Below are 25,032 nucleotides of genomic sequence, written 5' to 3' on the forward strand. Positions count from 1 at the left end.
TGTAGAGAATGACTTTGACAACGTCGAACCGCACACATTCCAGGAGACGATCCCAGGATATACACATGTCATGGGACATGCCAAAGTCCCAGCATACTATCCCATACCTGCTAATAACTTTGCAATGCACTGGGATACTAATATTTCCATTATGTGATTGCTCACTCAACAATAGAAGGGAAACAACTTACAGTAAACCAGAAACACAAAGAAAATGCACAATCTCTTGATGAGTTCAACCGGTTATCTGGAAACTCTCACAGAATATTGCCAGCCTTCAGGCACAAGAAACAACATAAGAAATTCATCCTGAATTGCTTGTCTGCCACAAGAATGTCGATAACATTTGCTCGTTCCTATATTCATACCTTGCAGTATGCGAACGTCAGTGTCGCTGTGCCTGGTTGAAATTCCTTGAGGGTCAGTCAACGAAACGGTGGGTAGTTTGGGTTCCACTGGTTCCCGCGGCCGAATCTCCCTCCATGTTGGCCTACCAGATGATACCGGTCATCGTTGAGATTGCTGAAACGGCCGATCTGCATGCCCGCCCCGGGTCCGGGACGGGTGGTATGGGATGGGTTGCAGCAAAGCATTGCCACGCGTGAACCAAATTTGGAGCCTCGCAAAGAAACCATGTGCTTCCTATGATCATCGCATGAGCATCGTTATATTGGTAAAGGTACAGAGAGGCAAGGCAATACCGAATGTGGCTTGCGACCAATTCACGCTGATGAGGTGCAGCATTCATCAAGATCCACTGGATGAGATAGTTCCCATATTGATCTCCAGCAACTGTCGAGTATCAAGTCAGTCGGTGGTGTACGGTTGAACAGTCTGAAGAAACTCACTATCGATCAAGGGCATTCTGGGTCTCTCAGTACGGCCAGTGCAGACTCGAGAGAGGTAGCGATCCAGAAATTCAGAGCCTCCTATCTTGAGACATTTTTCAACGATCTTAGAGGCAAACTGATCCATACTGTAATCGACTGACCAAAGGAGAACGTGTTCAATGGCTCGTGTCTTGTCCTGAGGAGCACCATGCTCACAGATGTGTTGAATGCACCAATTTCCGAATTGACCATGGGCGAGCACATCGATCTTTGCTATTACTTCTTCAATAGCCGGACGCTACGTAAGCGTTAGCGCAGTTCATCATCAGGTTTCAAGAAGAGATGTGCTCGGTCGACACAAGTCTGCCGAGATATATATAAATCCGCACAGCAAGGACGAAAGATAAAACAAGCGTTATGAGCGAGGGACTGGGGCAACTGTCACCTTCTCATCCTCTACACAGTTCTCGAAAATGTTCTGGACTACTAAACTGCCGGTTTCGCCCAAAGCAACTTCATGCCACATTCCTTGTAGGGCTTCATTGACTTTCGCCATAATCTGAGGAGGCTCCCCACTCCAACGCAGCTCGAAAAGCTTCTGCCAAACATGACATGCGTAACGATGAATAACCGTTTCTGGAATTCTGCAAAGAAGCTCATGAACCATGACAGCCTTGTGTTCTTCCGGGACACTGTCAAAAGCCTTTTGAACCACATGACATCCGAATGGATCCATGCTAAGGCTCAGCGTGTTGCCCTTGATGGCGTTTGCTATGGCAACGACTTGTTCTGTAGTTCCATGTTCGAAGCAACGTTGAACAAGAAAGTTACCAAAACGATTGACCATGAGCGGATACGCCTGATGTGTGATTGCTTCAATGATATCATATTTTTGTTCAGCTGTTCCAACTTTGAGCTTTTGTTGCAGAAAGATGGAGGCTTGCTGGTCGTTGTTGCAGATAATTTTGTCCACTATATATTTCCAGTCGCAAGACACATTTTTATCGAGGAGCCGACGGTAGTTTAGTGGTTCAAGAGGAGAAATATAGGTCTGCAAAGTGTTTGCGCCGACCTATCTGCTTTAGCAGAGGAGACAAGATTGCGTGGATGATTGTTGGTGGAAACTCACCGGAGATGTCGTCCAGGGCACCGCACTTGCGCCAGAAGAAGTAAATTCATTTGCTGTGAGCGAAAGCGAGGTTCCGATAGGTCTTTGGTAAGGTTGGATTGGGTATAAACCCACCTGCTGATACGTGCTGCACGGTCGAGTCGTAGGGGCTCGCGGAAGCTGGTTGCTTGGGGATGCAGTATTGAACGACGCTTCCCACGAAGGATTCTGGGCTGAAAAGCAAGGGCCGGCACGATTGACATGGGGTACTGAGCATCGCTGGGCACTATTTGGGCTATACCGAGCTGAACCCTCAGTGTATTGCGTAGTGGAATTACAGGTCCCGAAGGAGGGACCCGAAAGAACTCGATGTGGTTGAAAAGAGCCATTCATGCTAATACTTGCAGTTGGGTTGGTCCAGAACCTGTTGGCTTCTGGACCAAAGGTATTGCTTGAGAGAGACACATGTTCACCGAAGGCCCTTTCGCCAGCTTGAGCATTCATGTGCATGCCGAATACCTGCTGCGTCTGGGGGAACCAGAATCCTCGAGCCCCGCTGTACGTGCCTGTGGATAGTGCTTCAGAGACGTCTGATTGTGAATCGTCATGAGTATTCCATCCTTCATGCGACTGCGTGAAGTTTGAGCTGGGCGCGTTGAAGACACTTTGCAAATGGCTTATTGTATGCTCGGTGACTTCACGCCCGCTGAAGTCAGCTTCAGAAGGTGTCCCAAGAGCTTGATCCAGAGTATGTTTGATAACCCGTGTTTGTGCGAGTTCTTGCTCCTGGAGGGCCAGCTTAGAGTTCGCAGCGAGCAGTTCCTTCTTGAGGCGGAGCACTTCAGACATTTCAGTATTTGTGGGCGCAAGACAAGCATTATCTATGTTCCCGGTGGCATGCGATGCTTTCAATGTCGAAGTGAGTGGCTTCACTGCAGAATTCTTGTCGCGATCAACATGATCCTCAATCGAAGCACTGGTGCTTGCCAGGAGATGGTTCTGTTGCTCAAGCAAGGCTTGTTGTTCGGACAGCTTCGTGAGTATCTCTCGATCCTCAACAGGCTTGAAAGGAGAAGATTGAGGCTTGGGCGAAAGCTTGGCTAATAGCTTTTTAATCTCGGAACTTCTGCTTGGGTAAGCAGTGGGCAAATGCTCCAGCATCTGCTTCTAGATTTGTGAGACAATGGGTATGAAAGGACCTGGCAGAGAAGTTCTGACCTTATTGGATGAAACATCGACTTCAACAGCAGTAGGCTGGAAATTTCCGAGTTTGGAAGACACCAGAGGGTCTGGTGTGCTGCTTGGAGTGCTAGATTGCTTGCATCCCTGTGAATCTCATTCAAATGAGTTAGACTATGGTTGAGTCAAGGAGAAATATAAGTGTTTTCCAGATCGAGGGGTTCTTCAATCTACCGATGTTTCACATCCAAGATGTATAAACTGCGCTTCAACCATCTGATTGCCTGAAAGGGCTTCTGTTCGCGGTGGTCGGCGATCCGCTCTAGGGGACCCAGTTGAGAGCATGGACATCTTGCCGGCTTCAATTGTTAGGCGAAGTTATGTCTTCGCTGGCTCGAAATCTGCCGCAGCCAGTCTTTGAGACGAAGTTTCGAAGGAGACAATAAGCAATTGTGGAAAGGTATTCAGAAAGGCAAACACACCTGGCAATGTATGATTGTTCCAGATGTAAAGGCAAACTGCCAGAGAGCAAATTGTCGAGAAGATAGTATCTAGCCGAAAAACAAGATGTCTTGTGAATAACAAGGGACGAAAGATGACAGATGGGAGTCTCTACGTGAGAGAAAGGATGGATTCTTTCAACATTAGACCAGTAAGATGACTGATGCAAACTACACTCCAGACAGCGCCTTGATGAGGAAGGAGCGCTGGTAGAAGATACCAGATAATGAGCAAGAAGAATGGAGAACAAAGAATAGGAAGGAGGGGAATCAAGAGAAGGGATCGCTCTTGCAATGAAGTGCGCTGCAATAGTGTACTTGAAGTAGAAGGATCCAAATGTGACAACGCCACATTTAGAGCCATGTTCAAATCCCAACAAGAAAGAGAAATTAAGCCTAGTATGAATAGATAAATGAACTGATGTGTTGAGCCGAACATGTAACTGAACATCATAGTTTAAGAACACATTCAGATTAGGGGGGAAGACATTCAGTGTTATGACATTGAATAGTACTGAAGATAGAACAGATTCGATATCAGGCCTTACCTTTCCGGATATTGACATGTCCATCCTCATAAAGCATGCTTGAGTTGCTTCGATATCGCCAGGATCGCAGGCTGATCAAGCACCGTTTCTTAATCTTTGCTCATTCACGCTGGCATCTATGCGAATATAAGACCCGGACGATATCTGCCAAGATCTATCGAAAAAACCAGCTGCGTATGCTCCAGCATGTCCCTGCCAACGGCAACTATCGCCAAGAATGAGAAAATCTGGTTGCCCAACACCTGTGAGGGTAGGTACAAAGCGTGCAGCTTGCTCGAGACCAGACAAGTCTGCTCCCCAAACAACAAGCTCGAGTCTCTCATTCTCCAAAGGGCGGAGGAAGAGGGCGCCCATGCCTCGCTCGAAGGGGAATTCATATTCATTACACTCTCGATTCAAGCTGGACTGAGGGCTTGCTTCTGTGTCTGCCCGAGGCCAGCAACAGCCCTGGAAGAGACTGAGACCTTGGCCCTGTATGCGAATCGGAAATAATTTAAGCTTCGATGAAGGTAGTTCGTTGCCCAGGGCGAGTGTGACAACATTCCCGCTATCGACAACACGGTTCTGATTGTTGTCGGGGTAAATCAGGGAGCCGCATTGCCGTGATAGTTGGGAGTCTGCAGCGAAATATTGTAGAAAATTACGACTGATTTGCACAGCTATGTGCTCAAGCCCAGCTGAGCATATGTTGATGTTGAAGGGGCCTTTGGTGCGCAGAATGGCATCCACAGTTCCGAGCTGACGACCATACCGCTCATTCAATTGACGCCAATCCTCTCTCTCTGAGACGGTCCACCTTCCTCGAGAATCTCTCAGAAACCACATGCGTTCAGGCCGGATGTAACCCATTTCAAAACAATCTCTGCCGTCCAAAACTAGCGCAGAGGGCATTGTGAAATTTAAGACCCTTGGTGAAAGGTGGAAGCGATGTATGTTGGTCGTATTTACGTACCAGATACCGCTACGCGCATCTCTAATGACCTGCACTACTCCGTTTCTGTCAGGGGATCGCAATTGATCGACATAAATCCCACCCTTTGCAATATTTGCCGAGGACGGAACAGTGATGGTGAATGCCAAAGGAAGCCTGGGTCGACGAGGGAAGGTGGCACTTTGATTGTAGAATGCCAGAAGGGATGGGGTGGTCAATACGCCATCGAACCAGTGATTCTGGCCTTGCAATTCATCATATTGTGATCGCCACTGGGTCTGTCCAAGTAATTCATGCATCAAGCGCGAATGAAACACAGGGACATTGTCATCAATCGAGCCGTGCTGTTGTAATATCGGGATACCCGCAACGTTGCTTAGCAGCAACTCGTGTTTATAGCTTGACCTTGACCTCGAGAGCACGAATGAGAGCAGAGGCTCGAAATCCTGCCACAGGTTGTAAGGTACATATTCTACCTGTATTAGCACTCTCAACCATGGAAACTGATGTTCTCGACATACTCTCAATGGATGAGTAGCCCGACACTGGTGCCGCGGCGATTACGTTGTCAGGATAATGGGTGGCCAAAAACCACGCCCCTTGCCCTGTAAGAGTTTTAGCGAGCTGAAGATTTGGTTATTTGACAAGTCATACCTCCATTTGAATGTCCGACGACTATCCATTCTTTTTGCGATACGCGCACCTTATCCCAGCCAGTACTGTCAATCCAACGTGCAATTGCGTCCACAGCAGCTTCGACGTCTCCAGCACCCCAGGTATCTATAACCAGTCAGGTAGTCTCTTCCTTTGTAATTGCAACATCTTTCATGCCACCTAATGCGTAGAAAGAAGAGTATTCATATGATTGTGAGGATGGAATGCATAGGCTGGGAAGGCAGAGGACCTATGCAATATGGAACATGGTGTTCTAGGGCGACATAGGGTGCTCAAGATAGGAAACACGACAAACTCACGCCAATCGTCGCCGCTCCAAGGGGTAACCCCGCTGGGAGATATTATCCACGCGCAAGTACCATATGCGGCATCCAACATCTCACGGACTTGTACACTGTCTGCCTTGACACCTGCACCATGCAGGCCAACAATGACAGGCAAGGCGCCATCTCCCTCGGGAAAAGCAGGTGCACATGTCACCGGTGGAGGGCGCAGGATGGCATAGGAGACTATGCCTGCATAATAGTATGTAAGCTTCTGGGCCTGTGATACTAATTTTTCAGTGAGTCTCAAACGGAGTGGTAAAGATTGCACTATCTCATCATTCCCCCGGTGTATTTTATACAATATCTCGGCGGATAATTCCTTTTGGGACGAATCACCAAGGTAGATCCGAAACACGAGAGGCCGTGTTTGATATCCAAGCAAGTCTAGTGGCTCATTCATCACTAGACTATGCCGGCAGTCCTACAGACGTGTCACTCTTCTTTCGTATCTTCAAAGAGGCAGAGAATTAGCACTGACACCAATTGAGCTGATAGCAAGAATCGTGATCCGATCCGCGATGTTATTGTGTAGGTTAATTGATGCCCAAGGTGTACCGAGCTTGCCAAGGCACATGTCTGGCAGCAGCAGACTTTCATTATCGGCACTAAGAGGTTCGTTACGGATTTCCGCGGCAAGCGACACTACGATCGTGGGCTCTCCTATCGCGCCCGAAGCTCGAACATCGCGAACAAGCCGCAGTTCAACCGCATGGTCACCTGTACTTAAATCAATAATGATGGGTACTGTGCCATAGTTATAAAAGTCTCCTCCGAAATGCCGCTTGCCATCAATCACAATCTCAAGGAGCCCGCTTGTGAATATTGCCACAGACTGAGGGGCCCAATGGCCAGTATTCAATGATCCGCGCGCCCAGGCCTGATATTGTAGAGCAGACCATCCATAGACAGCTTGCGTGAACTTCCAGTCTATTTCTGGAAAGCTCACATGGAGCTCCGTTCTAGTTTTCCCTGGAGCAAAGTTGTGTGAGAGAGCTCGGGCAGTTTTCCATTTGACGCTCCCATTGACTGCTAGAGCGCTGTTGAAGCTTGCATTTGCATCAAAAGAAAGGTTATGAAAACCACCATAAAATTCCAAGGGATCGGCACCCCAGATAGCCTCTGGGAATTGCAGTCAAATCAGCTCCTATCTTTCCACTTGTTTGTGGCTGGCCCTCAGCTAAGGCCGCATTAAAGCGGCACGAACCTCTGGTACCACAGTGGAAAGGGCCAAGTAGCTGCCATTCATCTGAAAATGAGATGTTTGCGAGATTTTGCGCAAGTAGGAGCTGAGGTAAATCATTCCCTACGAGAAAACCGCTGCATACAGTGGTTCCAGAATAAAGACATATAACAGTAAGGGTGGCTAGACAACTTCGACGTGTTATCGTAGGGTGGTATTTATGAGTACTAGCGGTTTCGGCGCCAAAAATTTTCATTATGAAGACCAGGCTTCGAGTTGATATCTCAAAGGCTTAAGGTTGCGATGGTACTTGCCCTAAGACTGAACACAACGTCGTTTTCGATATCAATACAGCCTATGGCAAGGGAATTACAGTCACGTGATATTTCTTTGCATTATTACCCAAGACAAAGGTTACATTTATGTCCCTCTGGACATCATCTAAGGCAATAAATGTAATGGCCCCAACTATCAGAGCACCTTTTAAACTGGTTGGTGTCATTAAGTGATACTCATGAGATCAGCAATATGACTAGAGGATGACCATGTGTATATTACTAGCGGTCGATAGGGGTTAGAAAAGGCTACCCGAAGCAGCAAAAATTGGCAATTCAGTTTGTATAAACTATTTAAGTCTACTCGGTGGAAAGACAAGTAGATAGTACTACAACCCTTATGAAGAATCTTGATGTTTTTGAATGGAACAACAGAAGGAACTATCCTAAGTCATTAAAGTCCTAGTGTTAGCGCTGTTTGTGCTGTTTGAATTGTCTTCTGTGGCAGTACCTTCAAGTAAATAGGTAGTAGGTAGGTAGTGGTCATGGAATATGACAGGGTATCAAAATAACCGCAGGACGCCCCGGTTCCTTGGCATATGGTTTGTTGCGTGGCCCTGATCCTCAATGTTCATTCGCTACCTTCTGCCGAATTCGTGAGACTTCGTCACCCCAGCGGGAAGGCCGCAAACGACCTCGCCAATGAGGTATCTACCTGGAGTAGATATAGGTAGCATCTTCTGGGCGTTGAGAACCAAGAGGCTTGTAACCACGCGTCTTCCCACTTTCAATTCTATGGAGCTTGTCCTTTTGATAAATGACCTAAAGAAGGGAAATTTCTTCCACAGCAAATCAACATAGATCCAGGAGCTGCAATTTGTTTCTTGACCCATTAGCAATCGTCACAAGGTATCGTATTTCAGCCGCAATGGTCCCTTTCTTTGTTCGAGAAGTCATATAACTAAAATTTTAAATATGCCTACTACACAGTGCTTGAGATACCTACCCAAGTAATCGCAGGATTCGAATGTGAAACATGACTACGACCACGGTGACCGGCATTGGAAGGCGCTCATCCGTACGACAGCCAGAAATTGAACCGCCAGCAAAAGCACCCAACTCTCAGTCGGTAACGAGCCCGTTAGATCAATTTCCACCATTTGACGAAGGCCTCTACCAAAAGACAACAGAGTCGGGGGAGCCTAAGTCGAATCTCACATCAAAACATGAGCCAAGTGATCATTGGCAACCGCGAAAGGCAGGCTATCTGCCTCGAGACTATACCAAAGGACCAATCCGACCTCCGAAACACAAGTCGAGAAAAAGCATTAGCGAAGCAATTGCCACGATTAGAACACGCAACGCCAGCGTTAGTGCCAATGCTCACGAATTAGCTCAAGCGCTGCGAGCGCCGGTCTCATATCGATTAATAGTAAGTTCATACGCTCTCGGTCTTTCTCTATTCTGAAACTAACTGTTGTCGAGGCACTTTGCCTCATATGGTATACGACCTCTGCTACTACGAACACATCGTCCAAATCTATATTGAATGCTCTTCCCAAACCGATTACTCTCACGATCGTACAGTTTGCATTTGTTTCAATATGGTGTCTATTGTTGGCGTATCTGTCGGCGGTCTTCCCCTGGCTGAAGAGCAGTGTTCCAGCTCTCAGGAATGGCATACGCTACCCGTCTCGCGATGTTATTGTAACAGCCTTGCCCTTGGCAATTTTTCAATTGGCTGGACACATACTCAGCTCAATGGCTACTTCTCAGATACCAGTATCACTGGTTCACACCATCAAGGGTCTCTCGCCCCTTTTTACCGTTTTAGCATATCGAGTGTTCTTTCGCATTCGATATGCCAAAGCCACTTATTTATCTCTTGTTCCGTTGACCCTAGGTGTCATGCTCGCCTGTTCTACTGGGTTTTCGACAAATTTCTTTGGCATCCTTTGCGCATTACTAGCGGCGTTGGTATTCGTCTCTCAAAATATCTTTTCTAAAAAGCTCTTCAACGAAGCTTCCCGCGCAGAGTCGGAGCCTCAAGCAAGCGGTCGAAAGAAGTTGGATAAACTAAATCTCCTCTGTTATTGCTCGGGCCTCGCCTTCATCCTCACGTTGCCAATTTGGTTCATCAGCGAAGGTTATCGATTGATTTCAGATCTTATGCAAGATGGTGTCATCTCGTTATCAGAGAAAGACAACTCTTTGGATCACGGTGCGCTCTTCATTGAATTCGTATTCAATGGAATCTCACACTTTGCGCAAAACATTCTGGCGTTTGTTCTGCTATCAATGATATCCCCAGTGTCATATTCCGTTGCTTCTCTGGTCAAGAGAGTCTTCGTCATCGTCGTTGCGATCGTATGGTTTGGCAGCTCCACAACTAGTTTACAAGCTTTCGGTATCGCACTCACCTTCGTTGGGCTGTATCTCTATGATCGCAATAGTCATGACGATGTGGCGGACCGAAGAGCAAACGCCGATCATTTTCGCACCAAAGAAACCATTCTTCCCTTAAGTGTTCAAACAAAGAAAACTTGGGATTCAAATGGCTATGCCTTTCCGCCTTCGAGAACCGGTGAAACTCACTCGATGGACAACTCTGCTGTTTTGGCAGCGAACTCGAAGAAAGAAGACGACGCATTCGATCATGTTCGGCCGAGGGGAAGTAGCACGTCCAGGACTTGGCTACCACCTGGTACAAAACAAGAGTCAACTTGGCAACCAGGCGACGCTCAGTAGCATGCGGAATGTACACTATAGATCATGGATATGTTTGCGTTACGATAGCATTGCTTTTTCATCCATGTGCAGGTTTTGATTGCACATAAGCCGATTCAGGGGTCTTAATTTTTCAAGTGGTTCGCTTGTTTTCACATTAAATAAACCAAACTTGACTATGTAATTCTTGATCAGTATCAGATGCGGTCTTTAGACGAGATACCGCTCGATTTTGCACCGATATTGATAAGAGAAGCAATGGAAGTTGATATTGTGTCAACTGATAACTGTAAACTTTATTGGCTAAAATTTGGGATAAATATATGTAGCAACTGTCGGTAAGGAACTATGCCATCATGAGGCAGTGCCACCCATTATGGCGGCGGAAACCCTAAGCAGCTCCAGCTCAGTGCCTCTGGTCTTGGGTCATGTTGCAGAGGAGATGGGCATTGTCGAAGTCCCGACTCCTACAATAAATCACGCCCGTGAATGAGTTTTGTTAATTGAGAGGAGAGGACACTGAACTCGGCGGGAATTCTTTTAAAAGGTAGAATTCGGAATAACGGAGGCTCCGTGCATCCGAACCAATCCGCAGGCGGCAATTTGAGAGTAATGTTTGGACCAGTGTCTGGCAGAATCCGACACAGCACGCCAAAAGTGGTTCCGACAAGAACAGCCTCTGCCAACGCTTCGATTCTACCACCCTTCTCTCCTTCTTCGTCATCTCAGATTGTTTCTACTTTCCCCCCTTCTCAAGGCATTTGACTTCAATTTCACTATGCGGCCGCAGTTGTTTCGTGCGGCCGCCCGGTCCTTCCGGGTCCCTAAATTGAACAAGAACAGGACCTTCGTGACGACAACCCCTCGCTCTGCTGAGGTGGAGCTCACAATCGGTGGGATAGGCCGGGTAGTCTGAATTGACGAGTATTTTTGCGCTGACATTTGTGAACCAGATGGCAAAAAGGTTTCAGTAGAAGGTCGCTCGAATTTCCTATGACCCGGTGCTAGTATCCCTACTGACACCAAATAATAGCTGGCTCGGCCCTTATTCAGGCTTGTGAAAAGGCAGGCGTGACAGTTCCAAGGTATGTTTGATTGAGCAGTTACAAATTGGCGAGTGTGACTGACAATATTGCTACAGATACTGCTATCATGAGTATGTCTTCCTCGCGCATTCTAGTTTAATCAGCTTGCTAACAGAATGAACAGAAAACTAATGATTGCGGGAAATTGTATGTCTCCTCAAGGGCCTATTTCAATTGATTGGGTTAAACTAAGTCCTTAGGTCGCATGTGTCTCGTTGAAGTTGAACGTGCTCCTAAACCAGTGGCATCCTGCGCTTGGCCTGTGCAGCCTGGCATGAATGTCAAAACAGACTCGCCGCTCGTGCATAAAGCGAGGGAGGGTGTTATGGAATTTCTACTGGCTAACCATCCTCTTGACTGTCCTATTTGCGACCAGGGAGGTGAATGCGATCTTCAGGACCAGTCAATGCGCTACGGAGCTGACCGCGGTCGGTTCCACGAGGTTGGTGGAAAGCGTGCTGTTGAAGATAAGAATATCGGACCTCTCGTCAAGACATCCATGAACCGGTGTATACACTGCACTCGCTGCGTTCGGTTCATGAACGATGTTGCTGGTGCCCCGGACCTCGGAACTACCGGTAGAGGTAACGATATGCAGATTGGGACTTACCTGGAGAAGAACCTCGACTCTGAGCTCTCCGGGAATATAATTGACCTTTGCCCGGTTGGTGCTCTAACATCGAAACCCTATGCTTTCCGTGCTCGTCCATGGGAACTGAAGCACACCGAGTCTATTGATGTTCACGATGCTATGGGCTCCAATGTCCGGATAGATACCAGAGGCATGGAAGTCATGCGAGTGCTTCCGAGACTGAATGACGACATCAATGAAGAATGGATCGACGATAAATCTCGGTTTGCATGTGACGGTTTGAAGACCCAGAGACTGACGACGCCATTGATTCGAAGAGACGGAAAATTTGTCCCCGCAACCTGGGAGCAAGCCTTAACTGAGATATCTAGCGCTCAGCAGAAACTGCAGCTGAAGGAGAATGAATTCAAGGCTGTCGCAGGGCATCTAGTCGATGCCGAGTCACTTGTGGCGATGAAAGACTTAGCCAACAAGCTTGGATCCGATAACCTAGCTCTGGATCAGCCGAGAGGAGACTCCCCCATTGCCCATGGAATTGACATACGCTCAAACTACCTCTTCAATTCCAAAATCTACGGAATTGAGGAAGCCGATGTCATCCTTCTGGTGGCTACGAATCCTCGCCATGAAGCAGCTGTTCTCAATGCGCGCATACGCAAGCAGTATCTTCGCTCAGACCTCCAAATTGGGTTGGTTGGAGAGGAGTTTGAAAGCACCTTTGAATACGAACACCTTGGCTCAAACATCTCTTCGTTGAAGGCCGCTTTGTCTGGAAAATTCGGGGAGAAACTTGCTTCTGCTAAGCGGCCGATGATCATTGTCGGAAGCGCCGCAGCTGAACATCAGGATGCGAAATCCGTCTTCGAAACTGTTGGCAGCTTCGTTGAAAAACATCGAAACAACTTCAACACCCCTGAATGGCAAGGCTACAACGTTCTTCAACGTGCTGCATCCCGTGCCGCTGCCTATGAAGTTGGTTTCACTACGCCATCTTCAGAAGTAGCGCAGACCAAACCGAAAATGATCTGGCTCTTAGGAGCAGATGAAGTTAGTCAAAGCGAAATTCCGAGCGATGCGTTTGTCATTTATCAGGGTCATCACGGTGATCGTGGTGCTCAGTTGGCCGACGTTGTTCTCCCCGGTGCAGCATATACGGAGAAGTCGGGCACATATATTAACACTGAAGGACGTGTCCAGGTTACTCGAGCGGCCACCTCCTTGCCTGGTGCCGCACGTGACGACTGGAAGATTATCCGTGCTGCCAGTGAATTCCTCAACAAGCCGCTTCCCTACGACGACATTGAGGCACTCCGCGATCGCATGGAGGAGATAAGTCCTGTCATGCGCCGGTACGATGTCGTTGAGCCAACTTCCCTGAGCTCACTGAGCAAAGTACAACTGGTTGACCAGAACAAGGGCGTTCAGCCAACTAATACACCTTTCAAGAAGGTTATCGAGGACTTCTATTTTACTAATTCCATTGCTCGGAGGTCAGTCTATTTCTCAAATATGCGTCATGCCTACCGCTAATCGAGAATCTAGTTCCCCGACCATGGCCCGCTGTTCAGCAGCTAAGGCCACTGGAAATCCAGAGACAAACTTTATGGCTGCTGGTGAAATGTCTCCCCAGGCTCTGTACGGCTAGGACACGCAGGCTCAGTATTGCGGCAATTTCGGTCTGTTCTCCTTTGTCTGTTGGATCAGGCGTTTTCAATGTACCACCTATGTATTGTTTTGTCTCCTTTTTTTGTTTCCCATACTTATCGATTCTTTTCCATTTTACATGGGCAATGTATCTCCAAATCGCTGTCGGTCATCCTCAAAACTGATCTTGGGAGGTGAATATGTACATATGATGCGGAGAAAATGACCGTCTTCCGAGCCAAAAGAAGCTATTCAATGTGGACCCTTCCATGGGTATTACGGTCCGTCCTCCTGGCTCAAAGGAGGTGAAAATTTAGATGTTGCAGCTTTTCTGAATAAGCCTCTGGGGTCTTATCTCGCTTTATTCGGTCTAATTGAAGTGATATAGTAGTCATACGAAGTGTTTAATCTGCCTCAGGCTGGGAAAGATTGAAACTTTGATTTCTAGGGAGTTCCGACTCACAACGATCGCCACAATTACAACTCATCGTCATCAGTCTCCCCTGCCGTTTCTTCAGCATCCTCCCCTGCAGCAACGGATTCGTTTGATCTTTGTGACATATGATTCATCTGTGGCTTCTTAGCAAATGGAAGCTCTCTTCGGGGTGGCGGGACGGCTGAATTTGTTACTATAGTCCTGTTTTGAGGTGTTTCGTCTGATGCCTGCTTGTTGTCTTCGCGCTTGTGTTCTATTGATGGTGACACAAGTGATTCGCCTGTGTTTGTGTTTTCGTCATCTTCAAGGGGCTGGGGCGTAGAAGTTTCTTCATCTTCTGTTTCCTGATCGTCTGAGCGACCATCGTTTCGCCCAGAGTGATCTACTTCCATCCTCTCAAATCTGTCCTCACTATCAGATTCACTGTCTAACATCTCTTGAGCGGATCGCTTTGTTTTGGAATTGGACGGGCTAGAGAGAGGAAGTGTGCCCGTGATTGCTGACCGAATCTCTGATGCTTTATTGAGTGCCATGAGTCAATGATGCCATATATTCAATGCAATTGCCACGACAAAATCATACCTTTTTCAGAGTCTACCTTTGCAGAGGCCAAGAGGCGTTGTTGATTGCGAATCTTGAGTTTCTTCTCATTCAACAATTGCACGAAATTGGTCATCAGTAACTCATCGTGCTGGGTCTTGGCGCGCATGAATTCTTCCAACTGCTGGTTGAGTCGTTGGATTGTGTTTTCGGCGGCGCGATAACGATCGGTTAAAGTGGAAAGACGTTCCTCGAGAACATCTGCCCTTGCAACAGCCGCACCCGACCAATCAAATAGTTGAATGGCTTGTTCATCATCCTGTCTTAGGGTCACAGAACCCAGCCGTTGCTGTCAGGAATTAGATTGATAGGGGAAAAGATCGCTGATGACGGGAGCCTACTGTGATGGATTGGACTCGTTTGCGTATCGTGATAACTAGATCCCTACTAGTGTCGCCCGATTCGACGATACTCGCCGAAGATTCAATTCCAGAGAGTATTTCGGACTTTGGGACGGATTCTTTGAGCTGACCAAAAACATATGACACGATTTGAGCCCATTCGTCGTCGCTACCTCGGTAGTTCTTCGCGCAGAGAGTTTTCAGGCGGGTTTGTCGCACTGTGTCACTTGACTTAGGAATTGGTTCAGGGCAGAAAGGAGACGATGATGTGATATATGAACTGATCACGCAGAGAATGATTCAATCAGAACATACCAGTGCCAGTATAGGGGTTCTCCCCTTCAGTCGCAACAATATCCAGATCCAGGGCACTAGAGCTGATGGGGGAGACCTGGAGGAGCACGTAACCTTGGGTATCATCACTCCTGGAAATGCGGAGGATCCTCTGAGAGAGATCGAGTGTGCTAGAGGGCATAATGACAGTGTGTATGCTGGGTGTTCCGCGCTGTGGTTAATGGCTGTGGTTAATGGCCAATGCGTGCAAGCCAGCTCTGCGATCAGACGTCAGAGAACCTCTTATTTCTCAGAAACTATGTGTCTTTCATTGAATGGAGCCGTTATTGCTGCCTATTCATTCTTGTTTCCATAAGAATGGCAAGCCAACTAGGCATCAACGTCACCCAAGGTTGGAGAAATCTGCCCGTTCCGCGAAGAGCCTCATGTTAGTGAAGATCAAACGCAACCATGAATGATTGACAGCCAAGAATGCCGCCCACGAAGCTGTCCAGTCGAATTTTACAAGAGTTAATGCTAGTTGTCAGAGATTAAATAGGTACCTACAGCAGGTAGACTTTGTATCCCCAAGGACAGCAGTCTCCCAATAGTACCTCTCTTTTCATAGGTATTTGCTCGAGATCAACGGCTTTGGATGAGCCAATCAATCATGCGAGCGCCCAAATCAAGACCAAACTCAAATGCTCTCGGAGCATTACAAACACACCCGACGTGAAAATTCGACCACCTCTGTAAGGTTGGGCGCAATGATACAGATACTTATGCATAATTGCTAGTCAAAAATTTTTGCTATAATCTGAGCACTCGCCTTTCGACTCTTTACATCCATTATTTGTGACTCAGGCTATTACCTGGAGAACGACATCGCCTTTTAAGCTGGATATTACATTGACGCTGCATGAATACACATCCTGGACGGCCGAGGGCTGAAAAAGCATTTATGCCGCTAGTATGATAGAAATTAGTGTTGTTGTTGTTGAACAAATAGAGAGTTTCGATGAGCACACTTCTCTATTTGGGTAGCTAGTACCCCGTAGCAAGACAACTTAAGGGCAAGTGAGAGAGGTGCCATGGGTATTCCTCCCTTCGTCTGAATAGCTTTCCAACCTTTTTTCCTCTCAAAGAATGCTTTATTTTTAATAGAATCGTCTCTGACGAATAGGTGGCAGGGAATATTAGTATTTGTATCAAAAAGATAAGGCTGAGGGGGTGGAGAAACAGAGGGCGAGATTTAGTTGTCCCCAGTCACATACTCCAAGAACTTCAAGTGTCTCCTCATTGTTCTCCCCCTTGTCGTCCCGTCCCCTAAAAGCACATTCCCTCCACCCTCCAGGAGGAATCCTTCCCGCCACTCACCCTAATGACCGTGCGACCTCATACATTGCTTTGAACTATTTCGCTTGAATTAAATCATACTTCGCCGCGAGCTTCGTGCCTCAAAAACCTCGACCCTTTTCTATTAAACAGCATACTACAAGCCTAGATCTTCAGTTCATTCCTGGTGTCTTCCGGAGCGTTGATTGCATTGATCTCCATAGCTTGGCTCACTAACTCCCCGAGTCCAAGTTCAACCTGAATCTGCAGTGGAAGACGTACCTGGAAGATCCCCAGTACTGCCATCAGGTTTGAGTTAGCCTTTGACGCTCTGCGTTGGGATTACTGCACTTCCACCGAGGGAGAACGGGATGATGCCCCAATTGGCTTCCGACTCTGTGTTAGCGAGGGAGATTTCTGAGCCCGCTCCCCGGATTCGCCTGTCCTAAGTTGGTCCAACTTAAATTTACATGATAGTCTCTCCTGTCGCCACCGGTTCTTCGAGAAGCTGTCCGTAACATGGAGTCATCGACCTGTCAGGTCCCACATGGGGACGAAGAGACGATCGAGTGCTGGGACGACGACGGGGATCTACACTGTTACGAAGACATCCATATCCGTACGGCGTCAACTGCTACATCCGTAACGAATGTATCCACTCGTCGGTCAGGTCATCGAGACTCTATATCATCCCGTCGGTCTACTCGCTCTGATCTGGACTCAAACGCGGCAGAAGATGAGGATTTGCAGGTTCAACTTCCGGATGACGACGAAGATTTGAGCGAAGACGCCATTGCATCTGCCAAGAATGCAGGGATTCCCTTGCCAGTCAACGTTCCCAAATCGGCTCTCATTGGGGGAACGATCAAGCGACTTGGGCGAAGAAAACCGAGGAAGAACTTTATAGACGATTGGTCTGACGATGTTGAGCTTCCAGGTCCTGATGCTGCGCTTGAGCTCAAAAAGTTTAAGGACACGGTTTTTCCGGAGACCCTCAGGCAGCTCAGTTCAGCCACAAACAGTCCGGTGAAAAGATCTCCTTCTCCTTTATGGGAAGATGATCTTTCGACGCGATTGCAGTCAGCCCTGACAAATCTAAGTCAATTTACGGATGATAGCAATCACAGCTTGGCGGATATTGACAAGGTCCCTACCATCAAAGTTGCGAAACCTCGATCACCAAAATCGACCAAATCAATTACCGAGCACAACGTAACAAAGATCGATGCGCTGGTCGAAAATGTTGAGGACGACTTCGAATTACCAGCAGATGATTTTCCTCTTCATCTTTCTCTTCGCAAAGACGGTACGGAGGCCACTAGCACTGCTGCAGACGATTTCGACCTGGATTGGTCCGAAGGTAGTATAGGGATTCGTTTCGGTGGCACAAAGAGAGACCACCGTTCGATTCCAAGCTCTGCAGTCTCGGTTGTTAGTCCTAGTGCCTCCAGTTGCCGGACAGGCGAGAGCGAGGATGAAGGGCTTGATGGACTTGTAATTCCAGAGGGTCCTCTGGATCTGGAATCAATGTTGAAGAAACGCCAGAGTACCTGCTCTACTGATAAGCCACGCTTCTCGCCATCAGGCCAGGCCGAATATGAGCTGACTAGCTCGGATGATTTTTTTGCGGGTCTCGAAATTGAAAGCGGCGATGCTTTCGATTTGAAGAAGCTTTCCCTCAACCCAAACGTAAAATACAAGGTTGAGCGTCCCAGCAGTCCGGCGCGCCGCTCAACAACCTCCATCACATTCACAAATACTGCGGTCTCTCCCAGGTCTCGGATTCCGCGCCTCTTTGGTCATGACCGTCATTCAACACATCTCGAGACCGTTTCAGAAAGTGGAGCTCCGCTGTCAAAATTTCCGGGCTTACGATCTTGGGCGAGGGGCCATGTAAACCATGCCTCCATCTCTAGCCTGCCTTCAAGACCAATATCGACATCTCCAACGCCTTCGACACCAGCCCGGCGATCTGTGACGTCTCGATCTCCCAAAACCCCATTGAGCAGCGACCGCGCCACTAGCGGCACACAACCCCTCAGGAACAAACGATCCATGCCGACTATTCGAAGTGTACCGCAATCTGCACACTTGTCATACTCACAGGGTTCTCTTTCTCGTGAAGATGAATCAGCCCGCTCGTCCATTTCTCACGTTCGAGCAAGGATGCCAGGGGAATGCGCAGAAAATGACTCAAGATTTTTGAGTCGCAAGGGCCAAACGCCATTTATTCCAGCTGGGGCTTCCGAAACTCAATCTCATCACGTCAATGTAAAGGGTCCTCGACACTTTCGTCGGACAAATTCCGATGGTTCTAGCGAAATATTTAGTTCACGAGTCCCTGTATCTCGATACTCTCGATCAGGCCGACATTCGATTTCGAACAGCGTTACTGATGAATCTCAGTGTAAAAATTTGATTACAGCTGCGAAGCAGACTATCACTAGACCTACGCGGAGGCGTAATTTCGGCGATGGGACTGAGCTGGAATTATTTGATGATCTCCCTACGTCCTCCCTTGCAGAGAGCAAGTTCATCAAGCACCCAATTGGACGTGGTGTCCCGAGGTCCCTCCGCAGCAGACTCGGTCATAATCAGACTCGTCCCTCACGAACAGAAGTTCTGAAACCGCCGTCGACTTCAAGTACTGTCCCTACATCATGCGACCTTACTCCTCGGTTTGCGCGGGATACAAACGCCTCAAGAAATGCAAGGGAACAACGTATCGCTTCGAAGGCATTTAGCCTGAAAAGTCGTGAGAGCAATCCACTTGGCCCTCTCAGCTCAAACTCGAAAAATCCTAACATCGCTCGTGCTCCTTCGAACCCGGCGACGCTTGGCAGAAAAACTAGAGGTGTCACAGCATCCGGTGGTAAGCCCTTCCTGATCAAGTCAATAGGGAAGGGCTCCCAGGAACCGAAGTGTACGTGTTGTCCCCCTACATATGAGTTGTTTTAAAGTTGACAATTTTTTTCTAGGTGTGAACGGAATGCAATACAATCCGGACTCTTTCCAATGGGAGGGAAACGAGACTTCCGTTATTGGGTTTGATTCTCTAAGATCGCCAAAGTCCCCCAAACCGGCACCTGCGTTGATCACCAATGTGAGTGCGATGCAGAATGTGCAGGTCGTTGGTGGGATGGTTTTCGATCCACGACGCATGTGCTGGTTGAAGCTGGCGTCATCTCAGCCGGGCGCACAGGGGATGGTGGCAGTGCAGGTTGAAGACGATGTCTTCGCCGGACTTGATGACCTCGAGGAAAAAAGTCAGAGAAAGCCTCCAGGTGGCCCAGGTTCTGGTAGTTACGATGTCGTCGAACGTACTGTGAGTGGTGATGAGCCGAGTTGCGGCGACTCCTCAGACGAGTGGCCCATGACAGAGGAGTTTGATGTTGGCCCAGAATTCGTGAGACGCCAACGTGTCGAGGAAGAGAAGTGGAGGCGAAAGGTTGAAAAATGGGTTCATTCCGAACGTGATAGACATGGAAACTGTTGGAGGTGGGCTATCCGAGATATAGTTGGTGTGAATGGTTCTCATCAAACTCAAGAAGTCCGCCGCATGTGAACATTTTCAACATACTTCGTCTTTCGGAAGGCATAACTAACTATTAATCTGGAAATGTTTCCATACCCAGGAAAGCATTCTGGTGAAGGTCTGTTCTTATTGTTGCAATTCCTTTCATTGAATGGAGCGTCGAGGTATTGATCAAGTGAAAACTCGACTGGGACGATGCTTCTATATGGGTGGGTGTTCCCTCTGGGTCAGCTGCTATGAACTTCCTGTATGAGCTTACGATATATTCTTGTTGGCCCTGATGTAACTGGCCAGCGAGAGATGACTTTGACCTTTTCTTGTCTCTGATGAAATGCTGCTTTGGGAAGGCAATTTATTGTAGCTTTTGTGTACCTGTAACTTGCCACAATATATCCTGTCCAGATTTGTTAGCCCGTAACCAAATTTTCTTTTGTGACTTGGTCCAATATCGGCATGTTTGTGCATACGCATCACTTCTTTCCTGCCGAATTTGATATTTAGGGCTAACTTTGGCTTAATCATTTGTTTCAAGTTTTATCTTTCTAGACTCAAATGAGATGGTCGGAAAGAGATTCGAGATAGATCTATTCGCGATGATTGAATTCTTGTGCTATCTAGGTTCATAGGTTGGCGCTCATTCCTAGCCGGGATGTGTTGTTGTAGGAGATATGATGTCTGTTATTGAGCAAAGCGTTGCTCGTGTACGTAGGTGAGCGCGGAGAGCTGCCTTGGATAGCAATAAATGCTGCCTACCTACCTAATACCTGCCAAATTCAATCTTTCCCGACAAATATATCCATGGTATTACTGGAGCTGTAGGGCAATGAGGGATAACACTGACCGAGAGTATATCTAGCAAAGAAGTAATATATTAGGGCCCTGGACACCTTCTCCATGTATGGATGAGACCTCTCGCATAGGGACATCTTGCTCCCTATATATCACGTTCGGTTGTTTTTTCGCAGGCTGAAGCATAGCAGTTCTCCCTAGGAGTGAGCCACGACAGGCTGCTTCTAGTCCACATTGCCAGTCAACCAATAGCATCTCTATGCCTTGTAGAGAACAGTGGCTGCATGCATGGGAAAAAGCGGACCTTTCAAGGCTTCATGGCTAGGGGACGAAAAGTGAACCAATAATAAGGCCAATGCCTGCAAGATCGTAATAAGTGCATACAATAATGGTATATATAGTAAGCAAGAGATAAAGTATGGACAGACAGAAGAGGCCAGCCGGGATGATTAATCCAGGACAAACAAGCACCATTAGAAAAGAGGGAGCATGATATTATTAACACTTGTGTACAACCCTTAGAAACACACTGCATAAAATGCGAAGCAGAATGAATCCTTCAGCTCGGATATGAGATTACATTGATCCAGTTCTTCCTTACAGCGCGCCAACATTAACAAACGAGAGAAGTCTCGGCTCATGTATGTAACAAGTTTGTCGACTTGAACCAACTTTCATTTTTCTCCCACTTCTCCTCAGGCCGTCATCTCTCCATATCTATCTCGTCAGTCTTCTCTGCTTCTCACCTCTCTCATCACTAGTAGGTATTACTTGAAAGCTTGTAATGATTGGCTGGGTAGGCAATCGAAGAATGCCAGGAGCTTCTATATAGATTTTTAGTCAATACTGGCGTTTTGCTCCAACTGAATGGCCGCTACCGACCGTTGCCCCCCAGCTTAGTGTACATAATGGGGCCAACCATCCATATATGTTATGGTTGATTTGAAAGGGACACAGCTCGCCAATGGCTGCTGGAGTAGAAGAGCAGAGGTGGTCTCCAGAGGAGGCTGTTCATATGCCCTTGTGTCTGGACTTACCAACTGGCACCAATATAACTTCCGGTGAAAGAAAATGACATGAAACAAGCAAATTAACCTATTGATGGAACTACAGGCAATACAGAAGTTAATCACGATCCACGAATCCCCACTCACTGCCCAGGGTCCGCCAATCAGCTAGGAATTCTTAATGGATTACCACTAGGTAGTTATCATCCAGCCCGACCCAGGATGAAATCATTGGTTTTGGCCATGTTCATAACCAGATTGAGTTCGCTGTCATATCTTTGTCAATTTTCAGCGGGCTTGGGTGAAAAGCAAACGGTAGAAGAGCCAGGTTCAAGACTGTGCTACAGGAAATCTGACCGCATCCTTTCACCACGTCGTGTGCCATCCAATGCTGATGTGTCAACCACCCTCTGCTTGAATGATGTTTATTATTAAGTGGCAAAGTTTATTTCCTTTTGTGCCAGCCAGCTTTTCGGATGCACCTGGAAGCATAGGTACTGGCGAGGAGAGAGCCCCCAGCAACAACTGCAGAGAAGAGCCCTGTCGAGGCTCGTGTTCCCAAACACTCCTACATATTATGGTCCAATGATTTCGAGAGGATCCGACGCAAATATTTGCGCATCCCTAGGCGCCCTGCAGCCTGCAATTATGGCATACACTCAGTTGCCCGTAAGCTGAACCTAGCAATCAAACCTCCGTCACTATTGATAATTGGTGTTGAATCACTTGTCCTATTGTGCTATTGTTTGATCTCCCATCTGTCTAGATGGGCACGGGCATAGGCATTTCAGGACTGTTACTGACAGTGACCAAACCCTACAGCCCTTTCCTGTAACACTATGAAAACAAAAGGACAAGAAATCTCTGTAGTGGTTACTTGCCCAGACATGATATTCGGATGAGCCTTCCCCATCCCCCACCCTAAGAGTGGCAGTGGTCAATGGTCAAGTGCCTATGCAATCTCATTATGATTGCCAAGATCAGCAACCAAGAAGTCTGGTAGGTCTGTACTCATGCATTCCGAGTGTTATCTAGGTACTATTCTACAAGCGAAAGCAGCAAGCTTTACAGACCTGATACTGTCAATATCACCCTGTTCGATCTTCCTCTCATTTCATATGTTGGCCAATGATCTAATAGAGAAGTTCAGACCGACTATTTCATTATGAAAAAATGGCAATGTGACACTCTTCATCCTCTGATACCCCTCCTGTTTTCATATCATTATCCTGCTTTCCGTCTCCTGTTGAGTCTAACGTTGGATCCCTGTCCTTTTCACAACTCCAACTTTGTTGCAGTGCTTTTGCTGCTTAAATTTCCATTAACTTGAATATTTGTTCTCCTAATGCCGCAGCCTACTGCACTTTGTCGCAAACGAGCTCATCTCTGCATACATGGTACCTGACAGGCTGGTGGTAGCCTACCCTCATAGCTGCTCAAGCGTCGACCTCACCTGGCCCTAGGGCATCTGTCTTTTCAGCACACCTATGTTAGGGCTTTGGCTTCTGTCTCTTCTTTTTTTCTTTTTTTCTTTTTTTTTCTTCAGGGATTGCAGCAGCTGTATTCGTACCCTTTGCAATCTCTATCGGGGGTGACCTTGCATCGCTGCTGAATACAATTGTTATGGTTTCTTACTTAGTATGGCAGTCCCCTTCATGCAAGTCATACTGGACTGGGTCGGGATGGGCTCGAACCTTTCAAACATATATTTAGTTGTCGGCTCATTTCAATAAACCCAGGGTTCTTCTGCTCCAACTGATCTACCCAATTCCTCCTCGGTGCTTCCCCGTTCATAAATGCGAGCAATCTGGCTGGAAATCCACCCACTTCAGGAACAGATCTTCAGATATCGACAGCTAGGGTGAGTCTCTCTATGTTTTCTCCTCAGTACATCCTCCTGTGTAGTTATTCTGTCATGGTATGTCTTCAGGTATTACGAAAACCTGGCATACGTCCTTAATCATTACCTGTCTTCGCCTGCGAGCCACGCTTACACGGTATTCAACCAGCGAAGCTGTAACAGTCCATCGACATGAGCGACTTTAGTAGGCGTATCACTGAGGGCCATGACAACTATGTAGTGAATCAACAGATTGCTCTACCCATCTCTTATAATCATGCAGATAGCTATGACTTCAGCAGCAATGGCACGGCACCACACCATTTCTCTCAGCAAACGTTCGGTTCATACGCACCTCAAGTTGGACCCCCCTACACTCAAGCCGGCTTACCTCTCGGAATCAATCAATCATCTACGCACCCCATTCCGGTCGCCCCAGAAGATGAAGTTGTGCAGCACCAACCCGCACAATGTACACGGCGACCGCGATATTTGCAGTCGCCGAGGTATCTTCCTCTTTGTGAAGCAAACAGTGAGATAGGCATAGAAAGCCAGGAATCTTTCAATGAGAACACGATGCTGTCAGAGCCAGTTATTCCTCCATTGGAGGGTTTTCCTAGCGTGAGGGAATTTGACCAATTGATAAGATGGTAAGCTGTTTGATTCCGGCCTCTTCTCATGCTCTAAAGTACACCCACTTATGTGGTACAACAGTTATGTGGACGATCTATCAGTCAAGAAACAAGACAAAGCATTGATTCATGCCAGAAGAGCACGGAACATAAGGAATGTCCTGATCGACCCAAAAGATACTGCCGTTGAATCAGCCCAATTCAGGTACCTTTCCCCGTCCTAGACCCCTGGTCCCAAGTTCCTGCCCATGCGTGTGTCAGTCTGGGCGCCTGCTTACCATTCTCCTCATGATGGAAAAAATTTTTAATTTGTTGAAATAGGTTCTGGGTGAAAAAGATGTTTAAACTTCAGATCGTTGGCATTGAATCCTCAAATGTTCGTACATCACCTGTTGAGTTTAAGGGGCCATTTTGCACTAATATTGTGATTTGGATCATAGTGCAAAAAAATTATCTGCCATGAAGGAAAACCTGTAGCTATTCGAGAAAAGCTCTTTAAAATACTCACGAGGGCACACCAGCAATGTCAGCATGGCGGTAGGGATAAAACATCAGCACGGGTTCGGCAGATATATTCCTGGTGAGCAATCCTCATCCCTGCTGCTTGAGGACGTTGCTCAAGCTCGTACCATACCTGGAATGAA

General features: G+C 47.4%; 7 protein-coding genes across 7 annotated transcripts; 4 read left to right on the top strand and 3 right to left on the bottom strand.

The window, feature by feature from the left end:
• Positions 1 to 490: 490 nt before the first annotated feature.
• AFUA_5G04340 (Pumilio-family RNA binding repeat-containing protein) lies at positions 491 to 3,373 on the bottom strand (the record flags this gene model as incomplete). The annotated part of the gene is made up of 5 exons (XM_742816.2): positions 3,157 to 3,373; positions 1,960 to 3,099; positions 1,276 to 1,902; positions 849 to 1,128; positions 491 to 792 (listed from the first exon to the last, which is right to left on the bottom strand). The coding sequence occupies exons 2-5, from the start codon at positions 3,097 to 3,099 to the stop codon at positions 491 to 493; spliced, it is 2,349 nt and encodes a 782-aa protein (XP_747909.1). The 5' UTR covers positions 3,157 to 3,373.
• Positions 3,374 to 3,814: 441 nt separating this feature from the next.
• On the bottom strand, positions 3,815 to 7,592 carry AFUA_5G04350 (alpha/beta hydrolase family protein). Its single transcript, XM_742815.2, has 6 exons — positions 7,302 to 7,592; positions 6,576 to 7,216; positions 6,071 to 6,518; positions 5,751 to 5,876; positions 5,618 to 5,701; positions 3,815 to 5,568 (listed from the first exon to the last, which is right to left on the bottom strand). The coding sequence occupies exons 1-6, from the start codon at positions 7,531 to 7,533 to the stop codon at positions 4,241 to 4,243; spliced, it is 2,859 nt and encodes a 952-aa protein (XP_747908.2). The 5' UTR covers positions 7,534 to 7,592; the 3' UTR covers positions 3,815 to 4,240.
• Positions 7,593 to 8,105: 513 nt separating this feature from the next.
• On the top strand, positions 8,106 to 10,775 carry AFUA_5G04360 (putative ER to Golgi transport protein (Sly41)). The gene is made up of 3 exons (XM_742814.2): positions 8,106 to 8,461; positions 8,543 to 8,984; positions 9,038 to 10,775. The coding sequence occupies exons 2-3, from the start codon at positions 8,589 to 8,591 to the stop codon at positions 10,298 to 10,300; spliced, it is 1,659 nt and encodes a 552-aa protein (XP_747907.1). The 5' UTR covers positions 8,106 to 8,461; positions 8,543 to 8,588; the 3' UTR covers positions 10,301 to 10,775.
• Positions 10,776 to 10,922: 147 nt separating this feature from the next.
• On the top strand, positions 10,923 to 13,905 carry AFUA_5G04370 (putative NADH-ubiquinone oxidoreductase, subunit G). Its single transcript, XM_742813.2, has 5 exons — positions 10,923 to 11,256; positions 11,313 to 11,435; positions 11,489 to 11,511; positions 11,565 to 13,446; positions 13,499 to 13,905. Exons 3-5 carry the CDS (start codon positions 11,496 to 11,498, stop codon positions 13,599 to 13,601), a joined length of 2,001 nt encoding a protein of 666 aa, XP_747906.1. The 5' UTR covers positions 10,923 to 11,256; positions 11,313 to 11,435; positions 11,489 to 11,495; the 3' UTR covers positions 13,602 to 13,905.
• Positions 13,906 to 14,077: 172 nt separating this feature from the next.
• Positions 14,078 to 15,889, bottom strand: AFUA_5G04380 (uncharacterized protein; the record flags this gene model as incomplete). The annotated part of the gene is made up of 4 exons (XM_742812.2): positions 15,293 to 15,889; positions 14,978 to 15,195; positions 14,619 to 14,895; positions 14,078 to 14,553 (listed from the first exon to the last, which is right to left on the bottom strand). Exons 1-4 carry the CDS (start codon positions 15,450 to 15,452, stop codon positions 14,078 to 14,080), a joined length of 1,131 nt encoding a protein of 376 aa, XP_747905.1. The 5' UTR covers positions 15,453 to 15,889.
• An 87-nt stretch (positions 15,890 to 15,976) lies between these two features.
• On the top strand, positions 15,977 to 20,624 carry AFUA_5G04390 (putative cytokinesis regulator (Byr4)). Its single transcript, XM_742811.2, has 2 exons — positions 15,977 to 19,508; positions 19,564 to 20,624. The coding sequence occupies exons 1-2, from the start codon at positions 17,105 to 17,107 to the stop codon at positions 20,148 to 20,150; spliced, it is 2,991 nt and encodes a 996-aa protein (XP_747904.1). The 5' UTR covers positions 15,977 to 17,104; the 3' UTR covers positions 20,151 to 20,624.
• Positions 20,625 to 22,140: 1,516 nt separating this feature from the next.
• On the top strand, positions 22,141 to 24,297 carry AFUA_5G04400 (uncharacterized protein; the record flags this gene model as incomplete). The annotated part of the gene is made up of 3 exons (XM_742810.3): positions 22,141 to 22,585; positions 22,739 to 23,777; positions 23,926 to 24,297. The coding sequence occupies exon 3, from the start codon at positions 24,034 to 24,036 to the stop codon at positions 24,295 to 24,297; it is 264 nt and encodes an 87-aa protein (XP_747903.2). The 5' UTR covers positions 22,141 to 22,585; positions 22,739 to 23,777; positions 23,926 to 24,033.
• Between the last annotated feature and the right edge of the window lie 735 nt (positions 24,298 to 25,032).

This window comes from Aspergillus fumigatus, chromosome 5, assembly GCF_000002655.1.
Source record: "Aspergillus fumigatus Af293 chromosome 5, whole genome shotgun sequence".
NCBI lineage: Eukaryota > Fungi > Ascomycota > Eurotiomycetes > Eurotiales > Aspergillaceae > Aspergillus > Aspergillus fumigatus.

Bases quoted from the DNA above. Each gene is read 5' to 3' on its own strand.
- AFUA_5G04360 (XM_742814.2), top strand. From the start codon at position 8,589: ATGACTACGACCACGGTGACCGGCATTGGAAGGCGCTCATCCGTACGA. The intron at 8,985-9,037 runs GTAAGTTCATAC...ACTGTTGTCGAG, and splicing joins CGGTCTCATATCGATTAATA to GCACTTTGCCTCATATGGTA.
- AFUA_5G04350 (XM_742815.2), bottom strand. From the start codon at position 7,533: ATGAAAATTTTTGGCGCCGAAACCGCTAGTACTCATAAATACCACCCT. The intron at 5,702-5,750 runs GTATGACTTGTC...AAACTCTTACAG, and splicing joins CGTCGGACATTCAAATGGAG to GGCAAGGGGCGTGGTTTTTG. The intron at 5,569-5,617 runs GTATGTCGAGAA...TAATACAGGTAG, and splicing joins GGGCTACTCATCCATTGAGA to AATATGTACCTTACAACCTG.
- AFUA_5G04390 (XM_742811.2), top strand. From the start codon at position 17,105: ATGGAGTCATCGACCTGTCAGGTCCCACATGGGGACGAAGAGACGATC. The intron at 19,509-19,563 runs GTACGTGTTGTC...ATTTTTTTCTAG, and splicing joins GGGCTCCCAGGAACCGAAGT to GTGTGAACGGAATGCAATAC.
- AFUA_5G04370 (XM_742813.2), top strand. The intron at 13,447-13,498 runs GTCAGTCTATTT...TCGAGAATCTAG, and splicing joins ACTAATTCCATTGCTCGGAG to TTCCCCGACCATGGCCCGCT.